Raw genomic sequence first — 21,289 nt, forward strand, 5'->3', positions numbered from 1 at the left:
TAGCGAGGAAACAACATGACTAGGAATAGGACCGAAACAAGAACATGACTAGGAATAGGAAACAAAACGATACAAGATGACTAGGAATTCAAACAAAACTACATGAGTTGTAACAGGAAAGAAACAAAACGAGAAACAGCATGACTAGGAATTATAACAAATGACTGATACGAGGAAGAGAGACAAGGGGACTTAAATACATGAACAGACGAGACACACCTGAAACAGATAACGAGGATGACGGACAAGGAGGCAGAACAAAGGCGGAGACAAAGACAATACCAAACAGAGCCATGTGCTGAGAGAGCACATGGCGGGGAAAACAGACCAGAAAGGACGAGGGCGTGACAGTTATTAGGCGGTTCATTCCCATTGCAAAGAGAATGGGGGAGATTGTGTCAGTTACGATACCCTTTTCTAGGCTTTGACACTGAGTTGTAAAGTGGCCTGTCTTGAATCGTAACTGGATTCTGCCAAAGCAGTTGGTGATCATGAGGGATGTGATAGTGGTCTAATGCTGCAGGTATGAGGGTGTGAGGGATAGATCCATAGGCATTTGCCATATCCAGCTAGACAAAGTCATATTGCCTTTACTGGTTTTGGCCTCACAGATCATCTGACTGAGAACACAGATGGGTTCCAGGCATCTAGATAAGCCTGGGATTCTAGCTTTCTGGATAGCAGTGTTGATATATGCATTCTCTGTCATGTACAAGCATGATGGAATGATACTGTTACGTTCCTCCCCGTATTACTAGGGGTAAAGGAGGAGTAACATTAGAGCATATAGACAGAAGCAAATAACGGAAGAGCACACAAAGTTAATGGAGTCGATAATCAACCATTTACTTAATTTAGAACATGGGACAACAAAACAAAAAGGCAACTCAATATTTACAACATGGAACATGGGTTTGACATACAATAGGAAGAGGCGCAACAGACAAAGTGAGAATCTGTACTATTAATTCTAGGGAAGTTGAACCAACATTTACAGACAAACATATACAACTCCTTAAGGGTGGACAGAGGACGGTGCCAAAGAAAAGTAAATAATAAAAGTACTACAAAATACACTCTCATTGACCAATCTAAGCTAAACTCACCCAACATACAGTAGTGGCTCCCACCCTTAGCCTAGTGTGTATATACAAAGAGGTTCCTAATGTGAGTGTGTATGTAAGATGCCCCAATTACCCTGTACACACAATAGAGCTGCAGAGAGTAGAGATCAGCTGTAAAATTGCACAGGTTGCACCCATACATTACCAGGCTTTCTTGAGACCAAGCAGTGCCGCAAAAACCATTCACACACACATCGGAAGAAACGCTCATTCAAATGCTCAAAAATGCAGCTCCAAGTTCCTTTAAGGTATAAAGCCCGCCCCTTCCGGGCTTATTGGAGAGTTGTAATAGGCCGGTTGAGTAGTAGAAAAGACTCAATTTATCAAGAAACTTAATTCAATTTTCAGCTCTGGGAATGCGTAGGCTTAGCTTACTTTTTCGTCGATTCTCGCCGCTCGTTGGGTACAGAGGCTATCTGAGGTCCTGGAAGTGATGGCGTCTCGCTTGGTTTCGCGGTTCTCCCGCGGAAGTTTCCAGGCTGAGTCAGCGTGGAGGTCTTTCTTCGTCGGTCGAGTCGCCTCGGGCGTACTCGGAGCGTGATGATCCTCTCTTCGGCTTACTGTCCTGAGCAGGAGTGTCCAACCATATGGACGTTTTAGACGAAAAGTTTCGCTAGTTACTGCAGATCCAGAACTGAAAATCGATTCAATAGACTTACTTATTCTACAACTTTCTTCTATCTCGGCGGTGTTTCTTACTCTGGCCACGAAAAAGTTCACCTGCTTTGATCAGTCGTGAGATTAAACTTAGATCGGGCAATAAAACATAAACACGATTAAAAGAAAAGAAGATATTTAAATCATTCGACGTTACTAGATTCCTTTCACACTAGCTAACTCAAGACGTCTCCTGGGAGCTTAGTGAGATTTCTTCAAAAGTCTTTTGTTCGTCATCGTGAGGAGGAGAAAACTTCTCGCTTGGAGAGGTTGGAGCTTGAAGAGCTAAAACAAAGAGAACCCGTGCAGGCGTTCAGAGCGGAAACGAAGTTAAGAGTCAGAGAGAGAGCTTAGAGCAGAGAGTTTCAAAAATAAGAGTTTAGATTCGAGAAAAAAAGTCAAAAATAAGAGAGGGTTTCAAAAGGAAAGAAAGAGAGTGAAATGAACGTAAGAGAGTTAGAAATGAGCCGGCATCCTCTTTTCAAAGGTAGCGCGGTCACGCCCTATTGGGAGGTGTCCTTCCTTTGATTGGGTGCGGGTCCAAAGCTCACGTGACTCGCCTCCCGAAAGAGAAAAGGGGGAAGGTTTGGATCAGAGATTCAAACAGAAATGAGTGTCCTGGATTATTAATATCAAACATTTACATAAGATTTTATCTTTACAATATTATGTTAGAAAAACATTAATTCGTTTCCTTTAATTTAGAGACAGAAATTTCTTTCATGATTGACAACAGTAATACACATCACTTCATTGGTTGATAGATGTCCATCTGAAGACAATAGAATGACACTCGTACATATTGTCTATGCATTTTAATCAGAATTTGATTTATTTTCGTTATTGTTTAGGCGACCTCGGGCGAGGCGTAGTTTCGCCAGTGTCCATTTGGGGTCGCTGTTGATCCACGCTGTTGGTCCGGTGCGGATGAGCTTCCAGGAGGTCAAGCCGAGTTCATTCAGTTCTACCATCTGGGGTAGTCTGTTTTAGATTTCCCACGAGATAATGACGAGACACTTAGGTGCCACTGTCATAAACGGGCTTATAACTCCCCTCTTCTGTTTGATGTCCTTTTGGTCTAAGAGCATCATGAAGTGGATTTGTTATCTTTACATTTCTGAAGAGAGGAAGGGTGTCGTAGCCAGGTACTGGTCAGTCCTTTGATGCAGACCTTATGTGTGTGGGGGGGACTGCAGGGTCTTTGCACCCTCGCGGTCTGTGGAATGTGGATTCTGTCGCAGACGAAGATCCTAGTTAGGAGAGAGTTCCTCACTCAGAAATTTTCATTTCGATCTATACTCCACTACAGCACGTAACAGATACCCTTCCAGGTCCTCTGGGGTGGCATCAGGTGGTTCCATCCTGAGGTCTTGAGGTGATGCTGAGAGATCTCCAGTGCTGTGGGTGCTTCCTGCCTGGAGTTCTCCTCGGTCTTACCAGGTGCTACTACTGTGTGCTGCACCTGTGATCCCTCTTTTCCACAGTTGGTCCAGCTTTGGTATCATAAGCCCGCTTTTGTTCTTGCCGGTCTTTTCACAATGACACTTTACTTCCAATGCTTCCCCGGTTAATGTTGTAGCGTAGTAACAGTATTTGAGTTGGTTATGTTTAATGGTGATTGTCACTTATAATAATAATTATTATTATTACTGAATTGAATGACAAAAATATTAATAATTTATCAGAGATTGAAATAATGTCAACGCTAGGAATGAGTTCTCAGGATTTTCAGACTCTTAAGGAACAAACTCCACACACTGTATTATTTCAAATGATGGAAACACTTTATTAAAAGGAATGATAATAGGTTGATAAACATAGCACAATCATCAAAATCTCAAAGCAGTGCTTTGAGGTGATTGGAGATAGGGCCAGCCTGGCTACAGCAGTTCTTTTTCGTGGGAGCGTTGAGGCTGGGTCAGCGTAGGCATTGTCACTTGCGAGGCAGGCCGCTTCAGGCACCCTCAGAGCATGGTGACGTCAGTTGAAGGATTTCCTCTGGATAGCTGTCCTGAGTGGTAGTCTCCTCCAGAGGGAAGGACGTCAGAATAAAAGTTCGCGGTTTTCCTCCGATCTTCAGAAGCTACTTTACGAATTAATTAGCTAATACTTATTCTACGATTTTCACTCGACTTTACCGGTGGCCCTTATTCTGGCCAAAATAAGTTTCACCTGCTTTGATCAGTCGTAACATTAAACTTGGATTGGGCCACAAACAATGAACACAAATGAGAAAAGAAAAGATTGACAATTAATGGACCATTTACTCTTTTAGTTTCTGTATTGCACTGCTAACTGACACAAGGTGTCCCCTGTTAGTTTGCAAAGGTATGTCTTCTTTTAAGAGTCTTTTGGAAGAGTCAGCTGGTCAGTGTAGAGAGAAGACAAAGAGTGTAAAGAGCGTAAGAAGCGTACGAAGGGTACGAGAGCCGTACGAGAAGAGATCAAGAAGAGTATGCAAAAAGGTATGCCAAGATATATATATATATATATATATATATATATATATATATATATATATATATATATATATATATATATATATCGAGTATATTATCAACTATTCTAGATGTTGGAGATTAATTCATTTTTCTAAATTGAGACAGGAATTTTTCCTCGTGATTAAAACAGTAATTCACATTACTCGGTTAGTTAGCAGACAGTCAGCTTAGAATAACAGAGGATAACATTAATAACATATTGCACAATGCATGTTTTAGTAACAAAGAAATATAGTCGTCCGAGAGGATTTGTTAGGAGGAGAGAGGGCGAAAAATGATTTCGCAAATGTCCACTTGGGGGCACTGTTGGTCCATGCTGTTTGTCTGGTTTGAAGGTCACCATTAGGCAGCCCTGGGCCATCTGTTGATTTTGGATAAGATAAGGGTGCCAGTCCTCACCAGAGTGGAGAGTCAGAGTCTTAATTTTTCATTTCTTGATCTGGATCCATACTCCACTACAATGTTGTTTGGGTGCGCCATCTCTTTGTCCGTAGTTCATTCCTGGCTGTCACTGTTGTATCTATCCTGTTGAGTCTCTCATGAGTTGGTGTCCTCTTGCGAGTGCTGTGGACAATGTTGCTAACCTCATACACTCACGCCAGTCTTTTCTGGAGGTTGTCTGTCTTTCCAGTGTCACCAAACTTCTTTGGTTGCCACCCAGACTTTCCTGGAAGTCACAGGTTGCCCAGAGATTTACAAACACACTATTGCCACAAAATGTCTCCCCACCACAAAGTCTCAATTTTAAATAATTGACTTCATTAAGCTGAGGACCCTTACTATCAAGTTTGATATCAGTCTGTTTGTTGCACCAAGTTCTATTGTTTGGTGTATGTGTTTGTTTGATGCTACAAAAATTGTTGCAAGAAAGTCCAGGCTGAACCTGGCTTAGAGAAGACTGGACTCTTCTGGGCAGTGTATTTCATGTTGGGAAGAAGGGTCATGTGCACCATATGGTGATAATGCTTGACCCTCTGCTGGTCACAAGGGTTTGCTGTGGGGAGAGGGGAGCTGTCTTGAAAGGCTCTGGGTTATCAGTTTGTGGAGTTTTTATGATGGCCATAAACAATGGTACGATGCCAAAGCAGATCTCCAGACCCCTGTTTTATGACTTCCCATCCTCTCAAGCAGGGTAAATATGGAATTTCAGTGTGAGGTTAGAGAAAGAGTTTCAGATCCTCTTTCACCCATATTAGTTGAATTAATCCATGATTATACAAATAATCCGAATATTTTGTTCTTACAACACTACATAGTAATGTTATTACTATTATTGTTAATATTGTTGTTGTTGTTATTATAAATGCTGTTGCTATTTGTACCCAGGCCTGCAGGTGGTGATGAGCTCCATCTTGAAGTCCATGTTGCCGCTGTTCCACATCTCACTGCTGGTTTTCTTCATGGTCACAATATACGCCATCATCGGCCTTGAGCTCTTCAAGTGCAAGATGCACAAAACCTGCTACTACACAGGGACAGGTAACTACACTGGGACAGGTGGCTTCACTGAGACAGGTGACTATACTGTGACAGGTATCTACATTGAGACAGGTGGCTACACTGAGACAGGTAAGTACACTGTGTAGTATGATATGATGAATGTGTTATTCATTTCTAATAAGAAATTGTGACTTTCCGAGAATATTTTAAATACCCAAACTTTAGCTTGTCTCAGAGACATCTCCTTGCAACAAGCCAAATCAGAATTTGAGATTAGCATCCAGAGCAGGCTCGTAAAACCTCACTCCAGGACGTTTACGACCCAAGGTTCCAGGGTCAAGAGGAGAATCTGCGCAAAATGCAGAGAGATACACAGACTCAAACTTGATTAAAACTGTTCTCACACATTTTGAAAGATTGTTAAACAAAACAATCACAAACCTTAATTCCCATTTGTTTAAAACAATTCGAAGTTACATATGTGCACAACTGTTTGAAATTAATCCCGTTTTGACAATCAAAATAGGTGGAACTAATTTACATGTGTTTAAAGTCATTTTTGTTTTATATGAATTTATGTAGAACCAAGGTAGCCACATACTATGTGTTTAGTTGGTTAATAATTATATAGAACATGGTCGTCTTTTTCTTAATGATATTACTTTGTGTTAACATATAATCTTTTATATTGCAAAGTATGATTCAGAATCCTGGGATATTCACTCACCAGGGATGGTCAAGCCTTTGTCTTGTCAAGTGTCATAAATTCTATGTAATGTCACTCCCAAGGTACAGGAAACAGCCAATCAGGAGCAAGAAAAGCTCCAATTCTCCCTCATTGAGGACGAATCAGGTATTCGGGGCGGGTTTTCAAAACCTGTGGCGCCAAATGACACAGGGCTTTTGGGCTTCTTCCCCTTATTCCTCCGCTGTTCGACTCTTCACTTCAAGGCTCCAGATACTTTTTCAAGGCTAAAGAGTAAAATTACCTGAGTTTTTGAAATGACTCTGCAGGCGTCAGACTCATAGCTTACTTAAACAGTCTTGGGCCTTTAAAGCGTGGTCCAGATAGAAACTACAGATTAAGAAAAGCTATAGTTTAACCCTAGCGAAATTTCAACACCACACCCAGAGCGTGAAGGAAACTTTAGACCTCTGACCCTCAAAAGGATGACAATGCCACGAAGAGGACAGCTGCACGCACCCTCAGAATGACCTTCTGAGATGAGGAAACCTGCCCAGGAGAGACCTGCATGGACGTATCTCTCTCTCACAAGGCGGCAGATCAGCACAGATCCCCACAGAGACCTTCAGAATGTCACCAGCTCCAACGGCTGCATCTGAAAGCCTTGGGAGAAAAGGAACGCCCGCGGCTGCAATCTACAAGGCCCGCGTCTGCAATTCTCCAGGAAGTCGTGCCAGAAGGCACCGTCAGTGACATGCTCCCTGTCCATCTCCGGATGCATGAGGTCACATGGTCTCATGTCTCTCATGGCTCATGGGTTGGTACTGAAATGCTCGCTGGGATAAACAATAGCCGTTCTTAGAACTTAGGGCAATAATTATTATAGAGAAATTCCCTCATATATTGCTGTTGTAGTGTATGTTGTGTATACACCGTGATAAAAATAAATATATATATTATATATATTTATATATTGTGTTTGTCACGTTTGACCTTATTCAAACTCTTATGATTACTGATGTTTGACTAATGATAATAATTATTAATTTTATGATTGACTTAAATGACAAAACATTAACAAGTAGTTAGAGAGTGAATACTGTCATCTCTACGTGAGTTCTTCAGGATTTTCAGACTTTTAATGAACAGATTCCACACACTGTTATTTCAAATAATGGAAATATTTATTAAAAGGAAAAAGAATATTTACTTAACATAGAATACTCTTAGGAATTCTCACTGGATCAACACAGGTCAAACTAGTTCGAATCTAAGGATAGGCTAGGCGATATGACTTGACTAATGTGTTACTAAAGGAGGTTTTAATTAATGTATAAATTTATCAAGAGACTTAATTAGGCATCAGCTTCGGAAAAGTGAGTAAAGTTTGCTTGCTTACTCTTTATGCCTTTTTCACCGATCCGTCGAGTCCCACAGTTTCAAACTCCGTTCTCCGGGTCTTTGCTTCTTATCCTCCCCGTGTCGTCAAAGGTAGGCTCGCTGGAAAGGGGATTCCTTCCAGTTTGAGTCAGACACTCTTGGCCTTAGACGGGTGACGTCAGTCTGGGGGATTCCCTCACGGAGAACTGCAGGCTTGGCTGGATTGTCCCCTGAGAAAGGGGGGGGGGGGGGCGTCTCAGAGTCGTTAGCTCGTTACTCGAGTCTCCAGAAGCAATGCCCTCAGAAGTCAGCTTATGAAGCCAATGTATCCGCTCTCAACTAATCTCAGGGGTGATATCTTATTCTGGCCACGAATAAGTTTCACCTGCTTTGATCAGTCGTGAGATTAAACTTAGATTGGGCGATCAAACATAAACACAATAAAAAGAAAAAAGATTACTTAGAGTTACTCGACGTTACTTGTAGTTTCTGTGTCACACTGCTAGCTGGCACAAGGCGTCCCTTGGAGCTGAGTGAGGTCCTTTTAGAGTCTTTGTTTCATCGGCGTAAGGGAGAAGAAGAGCGTCGCGCTTGAAGAGATTGAGCGCAACGTGAGGATGTCGCCAGAGAGCGGCCGAAGAGCTCTGAGAAGAGCTGGAAGGGCGAGAAGAGGAAGCGAGAGGGCGAAGGGCGGAAGCTAGAGTGCGAAGGGCGGAAGCTCGAGAGAGAGAAATGAGTCGGGCACTCTCTTTTCAAAGGTGGCGCGGTCACGCCCAATTGGGAGGTATCTTTCCTTTGATCCTGGTTCTGAGGCTCACGTGACTTGTTTCACATTTCAGAGAGAGAGAAAAGATTCATGCATACACAAAAATTACTTATACATGTTTGTGGTATAGCATAATGAGTGTCCTGGATTATTAATATCAAACATCTACGTATATATATCTTGGGTATTTTACAATTACATCCCACTACAATATTATGCTAGAAGATACTAATTCGTTTTTTTTTTTAATCAGAGACTGAAACTTTCTTTCATGATTGAAACAGTAATACACATCACTTCATTAGATGGTGGACGTTCATCTGAGGACAACAGAGAGTGACATTCATACATATTGCATAAACATATTTATAAAAATTTGATTAAGTCCGTTATGTATTTAGACGGCCTCAGGCGAGACGTGATTTCGCAAACGTCCACTTGGGGTCGCTGTTGGTCCATGCTGTTCGTCCTGTGCGGATGGGTTAACAGGAGTTCAAACCGAGGTCACCCCATTAGCCATCTGTTGATTTCTGCAGGAGATAAGGTTTGCCATCTTGACGCCGCTTGTCATAAAGGTCCTTTTTAATTCCGGTCTTTATCACCTTGTGTTTGATCTTCTTTTTGCCTAAGAGCATCATAAACTGGGTTTGTTTTCTTTCCATTTCTGAAGACGCCGGAGGGGGTCACTGGAAAGTGTCCTGCTCAGTCTTTGATGTGTTTATGTGTGTGCGTGTGGGTGGGGGAGTGCAGAGTCTTTGCACACACGCAGTCTGTGGAATGTGGGGTTCTGTTCCCAAAAAATCCTTGTCAAAGGGGAAGAGTCTTTTCGTTCAGAACCTTTCATTTCTTTATTCGATCCATACTCCACTACACTGTAATCCACTTTATTATATGAATGTCTAATCAATATTCATTATTTGATATTACAATGAATAAACTAGTTGTGTGATAAAACCAATCCTTGGTAATTTGTTTGTGTGTGCCCCTTTCTTGTATGGAATTATAAGTTCTAGTTCAGATTCCATTTCAGAGCCAAGAACATACGATGAGTCAATGAGCATAATTCATTAATAATAGTTAATTCTAGCTAATTCTGCTGTATAATATGTGAAGATGACCTACTTATCTAAGCTAAAATTAATTAAATAATTAATTATTAATAAAATAATAATTAATTATCATTGACTCTGCTATGTAGTGCTAATGCCACCGCAACGTGTGCATACTATTTCCACTACAACTGGGACAGGTATCTACAATTAGACAGGTGACTAATCATCCATCCATCCATCCATCCATTATCTGTAACCGCTTATCCAATTTAGGGTCGCGGTGGGTCCAGAGCCTACCTGGAATCATTGGGCGCAAGGCAGGAATACACCCTGGAGGGGACGCCAGTCCTTCACAGGGCAAGGTGACTAATCAAGGACAGGTAACTACGCTGGTACAGGCATCTGTACTGAGACAGACAACTACATTGGGACAGGTGATTACACAGGGACAAGTGAATAAACTGGGACAGGTAACTACACTAATGTACTCGTACCACTTGATCCACTTGCATATAGCTGTTGACAAAATCTTTTTGGTGGCTTTTATGGTGGCAACCCAAGAAGCCGGTGGTCGACAATGGGGGTGAGGGAGGCTGTCAAGCAGACGAAGGAGGCTTTTTTGGGCTTGGCTGGGCTGGGGAACTTCAGATTCTGCAGATGGGTACCGGCAGGCGAAAGCTAAATCCAGAGCGTGGAAGGAGTTTGGGCAGGCCATGGAGAATAATTTCCAGACTGCCAGAGAGATCTGAGCCAGAAAGCACAGTTCTCAATTAACCAATGTCAGACTACGTTCCCACTCTCACCTATGGACATGAGCTCTGGGTAATGATGAAAAAACAAGATTGTGAATACAGTAAAGTGGCCAAAATGTTTTCTCAGATGGGTTTCTGGACATAATCTCTGTAATCGGATGAGGATCTCAGTGCTTTTAGGAGGAGCTCGGAGTAGAGTTAATTCATGTTGAGAGGAGCCAGTTGAGCTGGTTCTGGCATCTGATAAGGTTGCCTCCTGCATGCCTCCCACTGGAGGTATACCAGGCACGTCCAACTGGATGGAGGGCACAGGGTAGACCCTGGAACTGGCCTGGGAATGCCTGGGGATCTCCCAAGAGGAGTTGGTAGAAGTTGTGGGAGAAAGAGATGCCTGGGCTTCTTTGCTCACCCCATTTGCCACAGTGACCCTGAAATTGATTAAGCGGAAAAGATGATAATGAAATGAGGGAGGAGGGAGATTAATATACGAGGGAATTCATGTAGAATAACTACCTTAAATTCTTAAAGGGAGCTATTGTGTATTCCAGAAATACACTCGACACCAACCTCCAAGTTATGAAATGAACATCGTGACCTTACGTTTTCCCTGGTGAGCAGAGGAGTTCCCAGATGCACAGAGCTTTCTGGAGTTATTTTTGTCACAGTGGTCATCAGCTTCCTTTTCTTCTTTCTACTAGATTTTAGCTGCTATAGCTACTGTGTGCGTCCTGGTGTTTATTACTGAAGCTCTAAGTCAGCTCAACTGTGATTTTAAAGCATTAATTATTCATTATAGCAATCTCTTATACTGCTCATGAACTTCTGTGTCTTAAAGAAAGAAACTGCAGACTTCTCCCTGCTGTGTTTCACACTTGTTTAAACTTGGGAATAGCATGTCGTCCATGTTATATCAAATCAAATCAAATCAAATTTATTTATATAGCGCTTTTCACAACTGATGTTGTCACAAAGCAGCTTCACAGAATTCCAGTAAGACAAAGATTTGACATGAAATGTAAAAACAAATGTAAAATCCTCAAGTGAGCAAGCCAGGGGCGACAATGGCAAGGAAAAACTCCCCCAGCTGAGGAAGAAACCTTGGGAGGAACCAAGGCTCACAAGGTGTGACCCATCCTCCTCTGGTCAATCTACTGGTGATGATAGTAGTCCATGAGAACTTCAGTGTAGGGACAGCTTCAAGGCACTTGGTGGTTGCTGGAGCGTGGGCCGCTGGTCTGAAGCGTGGAGGAGGGTCTCGACAGTCATCCATCAGTGTACAGATAGACAGGTGGGCAGTTGTTTACTCGGAAAGATGTAAAGGGATGGAATTAGTTTTGAACGGTTTTGTGTGTGGCTAATGACTCCGGCAGATCTGACTATGACAGCTTTAACTAAAAGGAGAGAACCAGGAGGACACACAGACACGGGAGCATCCTGAAACACTGGCATCCCTCCGCTCCACCGTCAACAAACCTGAGTGATCGCGAGAAGCGGCGGGACGACAGCACCAGCGTCTCAGTTTACTATAATTCCCTGTGTCCATGGACCCCCCGGATCTGCCGCCTTTATCTATGGGGGAGCATTAGCTACCAAAAGATAAACTAAACAAATTTGAAGATTGCGATTGTGTCTGAGTCCCGAACATTTTCTGGAAGATCATTCCAGAGTCTGGGGGCTTTATAAGAAAAGGCTCTACCCCCAGCTAAGGCCTTCTGAATTCTGGGAACAATTAAAAATCCAGTATTCTGTGATCTGAGTGAACGTGGAGGCTCATAATAGGAAATTGTATCTTGAAGATATTCAGGAGCAAGCCCATGTAGAGCTTTATATGTTAATAACAAAATTTTGTAGTCAATGCGGAATTTAACAGGCAGCCAATGAAGTGATGATAAAACTGGGCTGATATGTTCAAATTTACTAGTTTTAGTGAGGACCCTAGCTGCAGCATTTTGAACTAGTTGAAGTTTTCTTAAATTGCTGCTGGTGCATCCTGACAGTAGTGCGTTACAGTAGTCAAGCCTTGAAGTAATAAAGGCATGTACTAATGTTTCTGCGTCCTGAGGCATTTCTAATCTTAGCAATATTGTGAAGATGTAAAAAAGCTGTACTAGTGATACTACCTATGTGTTGATCAAATGATAAATCCGGGTCAATTATGACACCAAGATTTTTTGCTGCTGAACCAGGTTTAACTGGAAAGTCAGCTAGATTTAAAATTAAATCTGATAATTTATTTCTTGCCACTTTTGGACCCAAAAGCAGGACCTCTGTTTTGTTGCTGTTTAGAAGGAGGAAGTTATGCAACATCCAGCCTTTCACGTCTTTTACACAGTCCTCTATTTTCTTTAATCTGTGTTTGTAATCGGGCTTGGCTGAAATATACAATTGTGTGTCGTCTGCGTAACAGTGAAAGTTAATGTCATGGTTTCTTATAACTGTGCCTAGCGGTAACATGTATAATGTAAATAATAATGGTCCTAAAATAGAGCCTTGTGGAATTCCAAATCTTACTTTAGAATAATTTGAATTTAGATTGTTTACTTTTACGAATTGATAACGTTCCGTTAAGTAAGATTTGAACCATAATAGGGCTGTCCCTGTGATTCCAACCATGTTTTCTAACCTTTCTATGAGAATATTGTGGTCTATTGTATAGAAGGCTGCGCTTATGTTATATGCATTGTATCTCCTGCTCCACCACACCAACTTTGAATTATCACCTTGTTTAAGCTGGAACACTCCTTGCATCTGGACCTTAACCTTCTGAGGTTTGTTGGCCATAGCCTCGGCTTGGTGTTGGTTAATTTACAAACTCAGCAGGACGGCTCAGAACTTGGCAAAATTTACACATTATTATATCTCACAGAGAGAGGAGGACTGCTGAATTTGTCTTATTTCATGTGAGTGTGTGTCTTTGTGGTGGGGAGACATTTTGTGGTGTTAGTGTGTTTGTAAATCTCCATATAGCTGCACACAGCCACATTAAAATTCATATATTTTACTTTAAGAGTTACATTGAATAAATGAGTAAAATGTTCTTGGTATTCTTTGTTCTTTGGTGGTAGATAAGCTAGTATTTATTTTTAAATAAAATGAACAAGAAAATCACTGATGCTGGTGTAATATATTATGAACAATTCTGCATTAATTAGTCCTGCCCTCCATATTTTCTGTACAACACAATCACATAATAAAAACCACATGTAGTTTCTCTTTGCTTTTGTTTATGTAGTTATGTATTAATGTGTGCTCTCTGATAAATAAGACAACTCTTATAGCCAACATCATTATGGACAATAGTCTTGTCAAATATTAGGGAACATATGTCCAAACACAAGGAGGCAGATTGTGACATTAGCCCCCTCTCAAGAGCACATTTCTGAGGTGCCTCAAAGAAAATCCCACCCCAAGAAACTGAGAGGGGGAGCCAGGACTCTAAAACATGCAGGCCAAAGACCCAATAACATCACAATATAGACAAAGGAGAACAGAGGCAGAAAAACAGGAAAAAAGCCAATGCAATACCATGACATACAAAAAACATCAAGACAATCAGGGAATTCAAGTGCAGTTCAAGACAATTCAGCTGGGACTGAGTTGGAATTAATAACTGAATCGGAACCAGGGACAATTGTTTGGAGCACTGGGACATGGGGTGTCTGTACAAGAGGAACAGAGTCTCTAGATGCCAACACAAACTCTGAGAAGCTTGGCACGGGACTCTGGGAAGAGGAGCTCAGTGCAGGACTCTGGGAAGAGGAGCTCGGCGCAGGACTCTCAGAGGCTGGCCCCTTCTTTACTTTGGACTTGTTTCTACAGTGGGAATTGCACCTCCTGTTAAGTCTTGTGCTTGACTCTGGACTTGCGGCTACAGGCTTTTCACTCATGGCAAAAGCAACTGATACATGAAGTGCCTGCATACCTGACAAAAATGGCTGGCCTGCAGTGAGGCATGCACAGATTTGGGGAAAACAAAGGGGCTCCTAATTGGTGGCATTGAGACCATTCCACCATCTTTTGCCATGCAAAGCCTGTCAGAAAATACAGAGCCACTCAGCTTCTCCACTTGTATGCTCCCTATAGAGCTCCCTATATGAGACACCACTCCAGTGTGAATCCACTGGAGCTGATTGCACCACCTCACTGCATCACTGGATTGGTCAGTCATTCTGTAACGTGGTAAAAAGGGATGAATATACTTTGATGCATGTGCGTAAGTTTCAAAACAGCGCTGTTACAAACACAACAGGCAACACTGAAAAACAAGGCAAGATACAAGAAGCTTATAAAAACAGGGAAAAGGAAGGACATGTGTGAACATTGTGATCACTAAGAATTTTACAGGTGTGGGGCATCAGCAAAAAGCACATGGCGAAACAAAGCCAAAACAGAAGCACATGGCAAACAAAGTATTAGGGAACATATGACCAAACAAATGGAGGCAGATTGTGACACCTAGTAAGGGACATATCCTTGATCTGGTTTGCACTGCTTTTGTGATTCCCTCGCCAATCTGCTTGTTAACAATTTTCCTATTTCTGACCATGGAGCAGTTCTATTCCTTACTCTTCAATCTAAGAGAACACTCACCCACATAGCATTACTTTTAGGAATATTAGAAATTTTAGTCCCTCTGGTTTTATGAATACCCTAAATCAGATCCATGTTCCACAGTCTTTAACATTTCCTGAGTCATCTGTTCAGAGTTTGAGCCTACTACCCACTCCTTGGATCTCTAATAGCCCTTTTCCACCAACATGTAATGAGTTCCATTCTGGCTCATGAACCTAATTCTGAACCAGTCCATGCATTTCTACCAACAAAAATATGTTCCAGAACCTGAAAATTCATTTGCAGTGGGTTTTTCAGTACAAATCGTGACGACATCTGTGGCTGTGTCTAACCCTCTGGAGTTGTCACTCCCATCAACGCTACGCTAGTTCAACAGTACATTCTAGTGACAGAATTTGTGAAGCTGATGGTAAATGTTTTGTAAATGTGTTTACAAACAAATGATTTAGTTGGTCTCACTGATTGGGTGGTGTCGGGGATAATGGGCTAATCTTTGACAGTGAGGAGGGGATTTCTCTCCTGCGTTTCATTTATTGAGAGGTATTGAGAAAAAATAGAGTCAATTATTGATTATTGAGTCAAATCTGATTCATAGCAAAATAAAGAAAAATTTAAATAAAATATTAAAATATCAGAAAGCAAAAATATCAACAATAGGATTTTGGGAAGTCCATATTTATAGTTAATTTAAACAAATTTGTTGCTTGTCAGGACCATGCAGATGCACACGCTATAACACAGTGTACATTTATTTATACAAAAGATAACAAAACAAAGACAGACTTGGATAACACGACAGGATACTTAAACAAAGAAAGACAGAGAGAGAGACTTGGACAGAGTTACCATACAGGAAGAGATAAACAGATACCTGGACAGGGAGAGCTAAAAAGAAAAACCTAGACAAAGAGAACCAAACAGAGACCTTAACAGAGAGAGCTAAACAGAGACAGCTTAAACAGAGACCTAGACATGGACTGCTAAACAGGGAAACCTAAACCAGAGAGACAGATACATACCTAAACTGGGAGACAGATACATACAGACCTAGACTGGGATAAGACACAGATTTGAGACTTACAAATATACAAACCAAACGGTCACACAAAGCACAAAGAATTCCTTCTTTGTGCTTTGTGTGACCGTTTGGTTTGTCTATCAGACAGACCTTAAATATACAACACAGACAAGGGACACCTGGAACAGATAATGAGGAGGCAGGATTACAAAGGAGACACTGACAATGAAGTGGAACTAAGGCAGGAGTAGGGTGGAGACATGAACCAAAACAAACAGAACCATGTGCTAGAGCATTGCTCGGTTTGTGCCAAATATTAGCATGTGTAGCTTTTTGGGAAAAAACCTTTTTAAGTAGGTGAAATTTGTTAAAATATCAAGGCAGGTTGTTGCTTGTTGGCTGAAAAGCACCAAGGTTCTTATAAGCCAGATGTCACGGATCACGGGGCAGACTGACAGAGGCGGACGCACTTGCTAAAACACAAATACTTTAATATAAACAAAGAAACCACAAGACATGAACAGGAAGCAAAACGAAGGTGAAACAACACAACTGGGAAACTAAACGAAACGACATGACTTAGAAAACAAAATGACTGGAATAGGAGAGGGGAAGAGACAACATGACAGAACTCGGAACATAGTAGAAACATGACATGACTGGGCAACAATACAATATGAAATGAACGACAAACAGGAGAGACACAAGGGAACTTAAATACAAGACATAAACAAGACACACCTGGACAGATAACGAGGAGGACGGGTTAACAAATGACAGACGAGGAGGTGGAACAAAGGCGGGACAAGGGCGGAGACAAGAACATAAACAAATCATAGCCATGTGCTAAAAGAGCACATGACCGGGGAAAACAGAGGTGACGAGAATTTTTGGTAGAAAAGGGCTATTAGAGTCAAGTCCTCCATTAAACTGTTAACTGTCTGCTTTTTACCTGGTTGATGATTGCTCAATCGCCAAGCTTATGAAGGGTTCTAAATCGACAACCTATATTTCAAACCCCTAGCCCAACCCCTGGTTAAATCCTGTCAGTCTTCGCTTTGTCCACATATAACTAAAATGATCCATGCTGCTCTTAGCTTAGCCCTTGTTCCTTCTGTATTGGACTCAGGGATAATTAATTATTATTTGATAAATAATTAATTATTTAATTAATTTTGTTAAGCTCCATGGTTGGGAGCTAGATTAGCTAGAATTAATTATTATTGATGGATTATTCATTTCTGGCACAAGGCTTTCTGGAGCATTGCAGACATGAGCCTAGTAGCATTGCACCTCTTCTTCCATTTGGCTTTTGGTCAAAGACACATGGCGACCACTTTGTCAGAGATCGTGGCATTCTGAGGGGCATGTGGGGATTCTCCTTCATCACTGATCTTCCTCTTTGTGAGAGACACATCCACGTAGGTCTCTCCTGGGTCTCTGCTCAGGGATGCCACCTCAGAAGGTGATCATTCTGAGGAAGCATGTGGCTTTCGCCTTCGTCGCAGATTTTGAAGCTCTTGTCATACTGCTTGGAGGGTTCAGAGGGCTCTTTCATGCTCTAGTTGTGGCATTGAGCTTTGTTGGAATTGCTGGGCTCTCTTAGCTGAGCTTCCAGGCTGGAAGCAGATTCTCCCTTGGGGTGAATCTAAATTCCGCCCCTTCATTCCACCACTCATCTTCCCTTATCTCTCTACATTTTCTTTTTATGTTCTGGGTTTGTTCTGCCTAGAGCCTAAGCCTATTTTAGGAGAGAGCCACAAGAGAGATCTGACAAGCTTCTGAAGAAGCCTGAAAAGGGCTGAAGAGCATTCTCTAGAAAGTTATGAAGAGCTGACCTCTTTTAACTCTATACAGAAGCGCTTTAAGTTTTTTACCACTGGTTTTTAACTAGATTTTAGGAAACCTGCCTTGAAGGCCTGATTGGTCCTCAGGGATTGATGGGAAAGGAAAGGATGGGAGCACCTCTTTCTCCTGAGTGGATGGTTTTCTGTAGACTAGAATCTTCCTTGGTACTGACATAACATGACATTTATGACACTTGACAAAAAAAGACTTAAGCAAGATTCCTGTTGAATGAATATCCAAAAATTCTGAATCATGCTTTTGCAATATAATGTAAAGACCGAATACACCCTGGAGGGGACGCCAGTCCATATGCAACTTGTTCACCATAACTTAGGAATTAAGGAATTTCATTTAGTTTTAACAGTGTTTAAAATGTGTGAGAGGACATTGAATCAAAGTGGAATATTTTGTGAGTCTGTGTGTCTCTTGCATTCCATTGAGGAAAGCTGCTTGACCCTGCAAGACCCTGTGTCATAAACCTTGTCCTGGAGTGGCTTGGAGTGACCCTTCTCTGGGTTTTAGCTCAGATTCCAAACTGTGTTGTTGGAATGGGGACTCCAAAGGGGACGATAAAATATCTAAAGCTGACCATCTAGATTTTAAGTATTAAAGTCCCAAAAAGTCAAAGTCCTTTTATTAGAAATTAATGCACATTCATCATACTGCCCTACACTTCCAATTTAAAAGTGGCTGCCTTTACCCTTCTCCTCCAGAAGCCTGGACTTGCCTGATAATTTTAACAATTACTGTCCCATATCCAACATTCCCTTCCTTAGTAAGTTACTTGAACATGCAGTTTCTGCTCAACTCAAAGAACCCCTGTCCACCAATAACCTCTTTGAGCAAGTTTTCTAGTTTCAGAACAAACCAGAGCACAGAAACTGCCCTGGTGAAGGTTATGAATGACCTACATCTAGCAGCTGATTCTGGTCTAGATGAATATTCGGGATCTAGATCTGACTGCAGTGTTCAATATAGTCTGTCATGATATATTGTTGCATATGTTGCATATCTTGCTGCAACAAATTGTCTCCCTGGGCAGCAACAGGTTTGATACCTTGACCTTGTCTTTGTGTTCCATAGGGTTCAGTTCTTTGCCCACTCTGTTTGCTTCATCTGTATGCTTCTGTTTGGTGACAATATCTTCAGTTTTACTGCTACGCAGATGATACTCAAATTTATATCTGCACCAGGTTTTCTGATCCACTGCCTCTGGATACATTGTTTAGTTTTTTGGTTGATATCAAAAAATGGATGGCTAAGAATTTCCTTAAATTGCAACCCCAATTCCAATGAAGTTGGGATGCTGTGTAAAACATAAATAAAACAGAAGATTTGCACATCCTTTTCAACCTATATTCAATTGAATACACTTCAAAGACAAGATATTTAATGTTCAAAGGGAACAATTTAATTGTTTTTTGCAAGTATTCACTCATTTTGAATTTGAGCCCTGCAACACATTCCAAAAGAGTTGGGACAGGGTCAACAAAAGACTGGGAAAGATGAGGAATGCTCAAAAAACACCTTTTTGGAACATTTTACAGGTGAACAGGTTAATTGGAAACAGGTTAGTGTCAGGTTAGTTCATGATTGGGTATAAAGGGAACATCCCTGAAGGGCTTAGTTGTTCTCAAGCAATGATGGGGCGAGGTTCACCACTTTGTGAACAACTGTGTGAGCAAATTATCCAACAGTTTAAGAACAATGTTTCTCAACATACAATTGCAAGGAATTTAGGGACTTCATCATCTACAGTCCATAATATCATAAAAAGATTCAGAGAATCCGGAGAAATCTCTGCAAGTAAACGGCAAGGCAGACTTTCGTGTCACATGACCCAGCAGGATATGGCCGTTTGAAATGTCGCTCTGCTCATAAATGTTTTAAAATATTTTTTTCTCAGAAAATAATACTTTGTTTCTCGAATTAGATAACATGGCTTACTTTTGAAACATGTCAGACTCCCAAAATGATAAAGACTTTCCAATCTTTGCATCGACTCGCCCACAAAGAACCAAGAAAAAAGAAACGCGGGCACCCTGTGAACTGGCTGCTAAAATTAGCAGTGATGCTAATACCACCTCACCTAACACAGATTTGATCCTTGCCTAGATTAAATGTGTCGGATCACAGCTGGACATCATAGATGTGCGATTGAACACCATTGTTACATCGATCTCATCTGTGGAAGGTGCTATCACCAGCCTGAGTCAACGAGTCCAGCAAACTGAAAGTAGGCACGACAAAGCTGAAAACAGAATTTTGGATGGTGAGGAAGCTAACCACCAACAAACTGTGTTGCTTATACCTTTGGAGTTGACCGTTGGTCAGCTCCAAGCTAAGATGAATCTAAAATTAATCTGTTTACCCAAGAAAGCTGAGGGGTCCATACCACTTACTCAGTTTCTTAAAAAAAAAATGCTTCCTATCTGGGTTGATCTCCCTCAGGATTTTCATCTCCTTGATATAGAGTGGCTCATCACTCTCTTGCTCTGGTGCATCAGGCCTCAGGTTCCCCACCAAGGAGCATTCTCATACATTTTCTGCGGTATCCGGATACTGTTCTGAGGGCAGTGGTTAAGAAACATGAGGTGTTTTTTCAAGTCTCACGACTTCGTTTCTAACCCGACTTGTTATCAGAGGTCCATTGGAACATCCTGCCTTTGAAATTATATTACAAAAACGTATGGTACAGCAGAATATATTTTGTGGATTTGCATACCCTGCCAGGCTTAGATGCCTCCATGATGGTCAAATCCGATTGTTTGAGGATCCGAAATCCGCCACTACCTTCCTAGAATCCCTTGGGTCTGAGTGAGTCTGTCATGACTGCTTTTGTTATGACAGTCCATTTTTTTCTGTCTTGTTATCTATAACATTCTTTTTTCTTTTTTTTGGAGAATCTTGAATCTTAAAAAAATAGCAGTCTCCTCACCCAACAGGACTTTCTGTTAAAGTGGTGTTTTAATCTTCAGAAAGGGGACTAATACTGAGCTCTCATGCTGTTTTATAAAGTATATGGAGCAGTTTATGGAGTGCATGTTCTCTTGGAAGGCCCTACTGGCTTAATTGTGATAATCTTGTGTTATGTTTAATTTTGGTGACCAGTCAGATTTGATTCTATTGCTCTGTCAGTTGGGCATGGGGCTTGGAGGGAGGGTAAAGGGATATTCCTGTTGTCATGTTATACTTTGTTTTATTATGTATTTGTTAGAATTCTTTCTGCACAATACAATTGTTTTGCATACCATAATTTTTGCATACCATAATTGGTTACACTGAATGTAAAGGGTATTGGTAGTGTTGTAAAAAGGAAAAAATCTTAACGTCTCTAAAAAAGATGTGTTATTGATAGGGCTACTTCAAGAAACACATCTTACTGATAGTGAACATGTAACACTTAAACGTGATTGTGTAGGTCATGTCTACTTTTCTTATTTTAGTTCTAACAAGCGGGGCGTAGCTATCCTTATAAATAAAAATATCCTGTT

General features: G+C 41.3%; 1 protein-coding gene across 1 annotated transcript in view; it reads left to right on the forward strand.

Moving 5' to 3' along the window:
* The window catches only part of cacna1sa (calcium channel, voltage-dependent, L type, alpha 1S subunit, a), a 110,625-nt gene that overhangs the window by 13,263 nt on the left and 76,073 nt on the right, over positions 1 to 21,289 (forward strand). The window contains exon 5 of the mRNA XM_066672332.1: positions 5,609 to 5,761. Within this exon, the coding sequence (XP_066528429.1) occupies positions 5,609 to 5,761 (153 nt within the window). The remainder of the gene's footprint in view (positions 1 to 5,608; positions 5,762 to 21,289) is intronic.

Source organism: Hoplias malabaricus, chromosome 5 (genome assembly GCF_029633855.1).
Source record: "Hoplias malabaricus isolate fHopMal1 chromosome 5, fHopMal1.hap1, whole genome shotgun sequence".
Classification (NCBI taxonomy): Eukaryota; Metazoa; Chordata; class Actinopteri; order Characiformes; family Erythrinidae; genus Hoplias; species Hoplias malabaricus.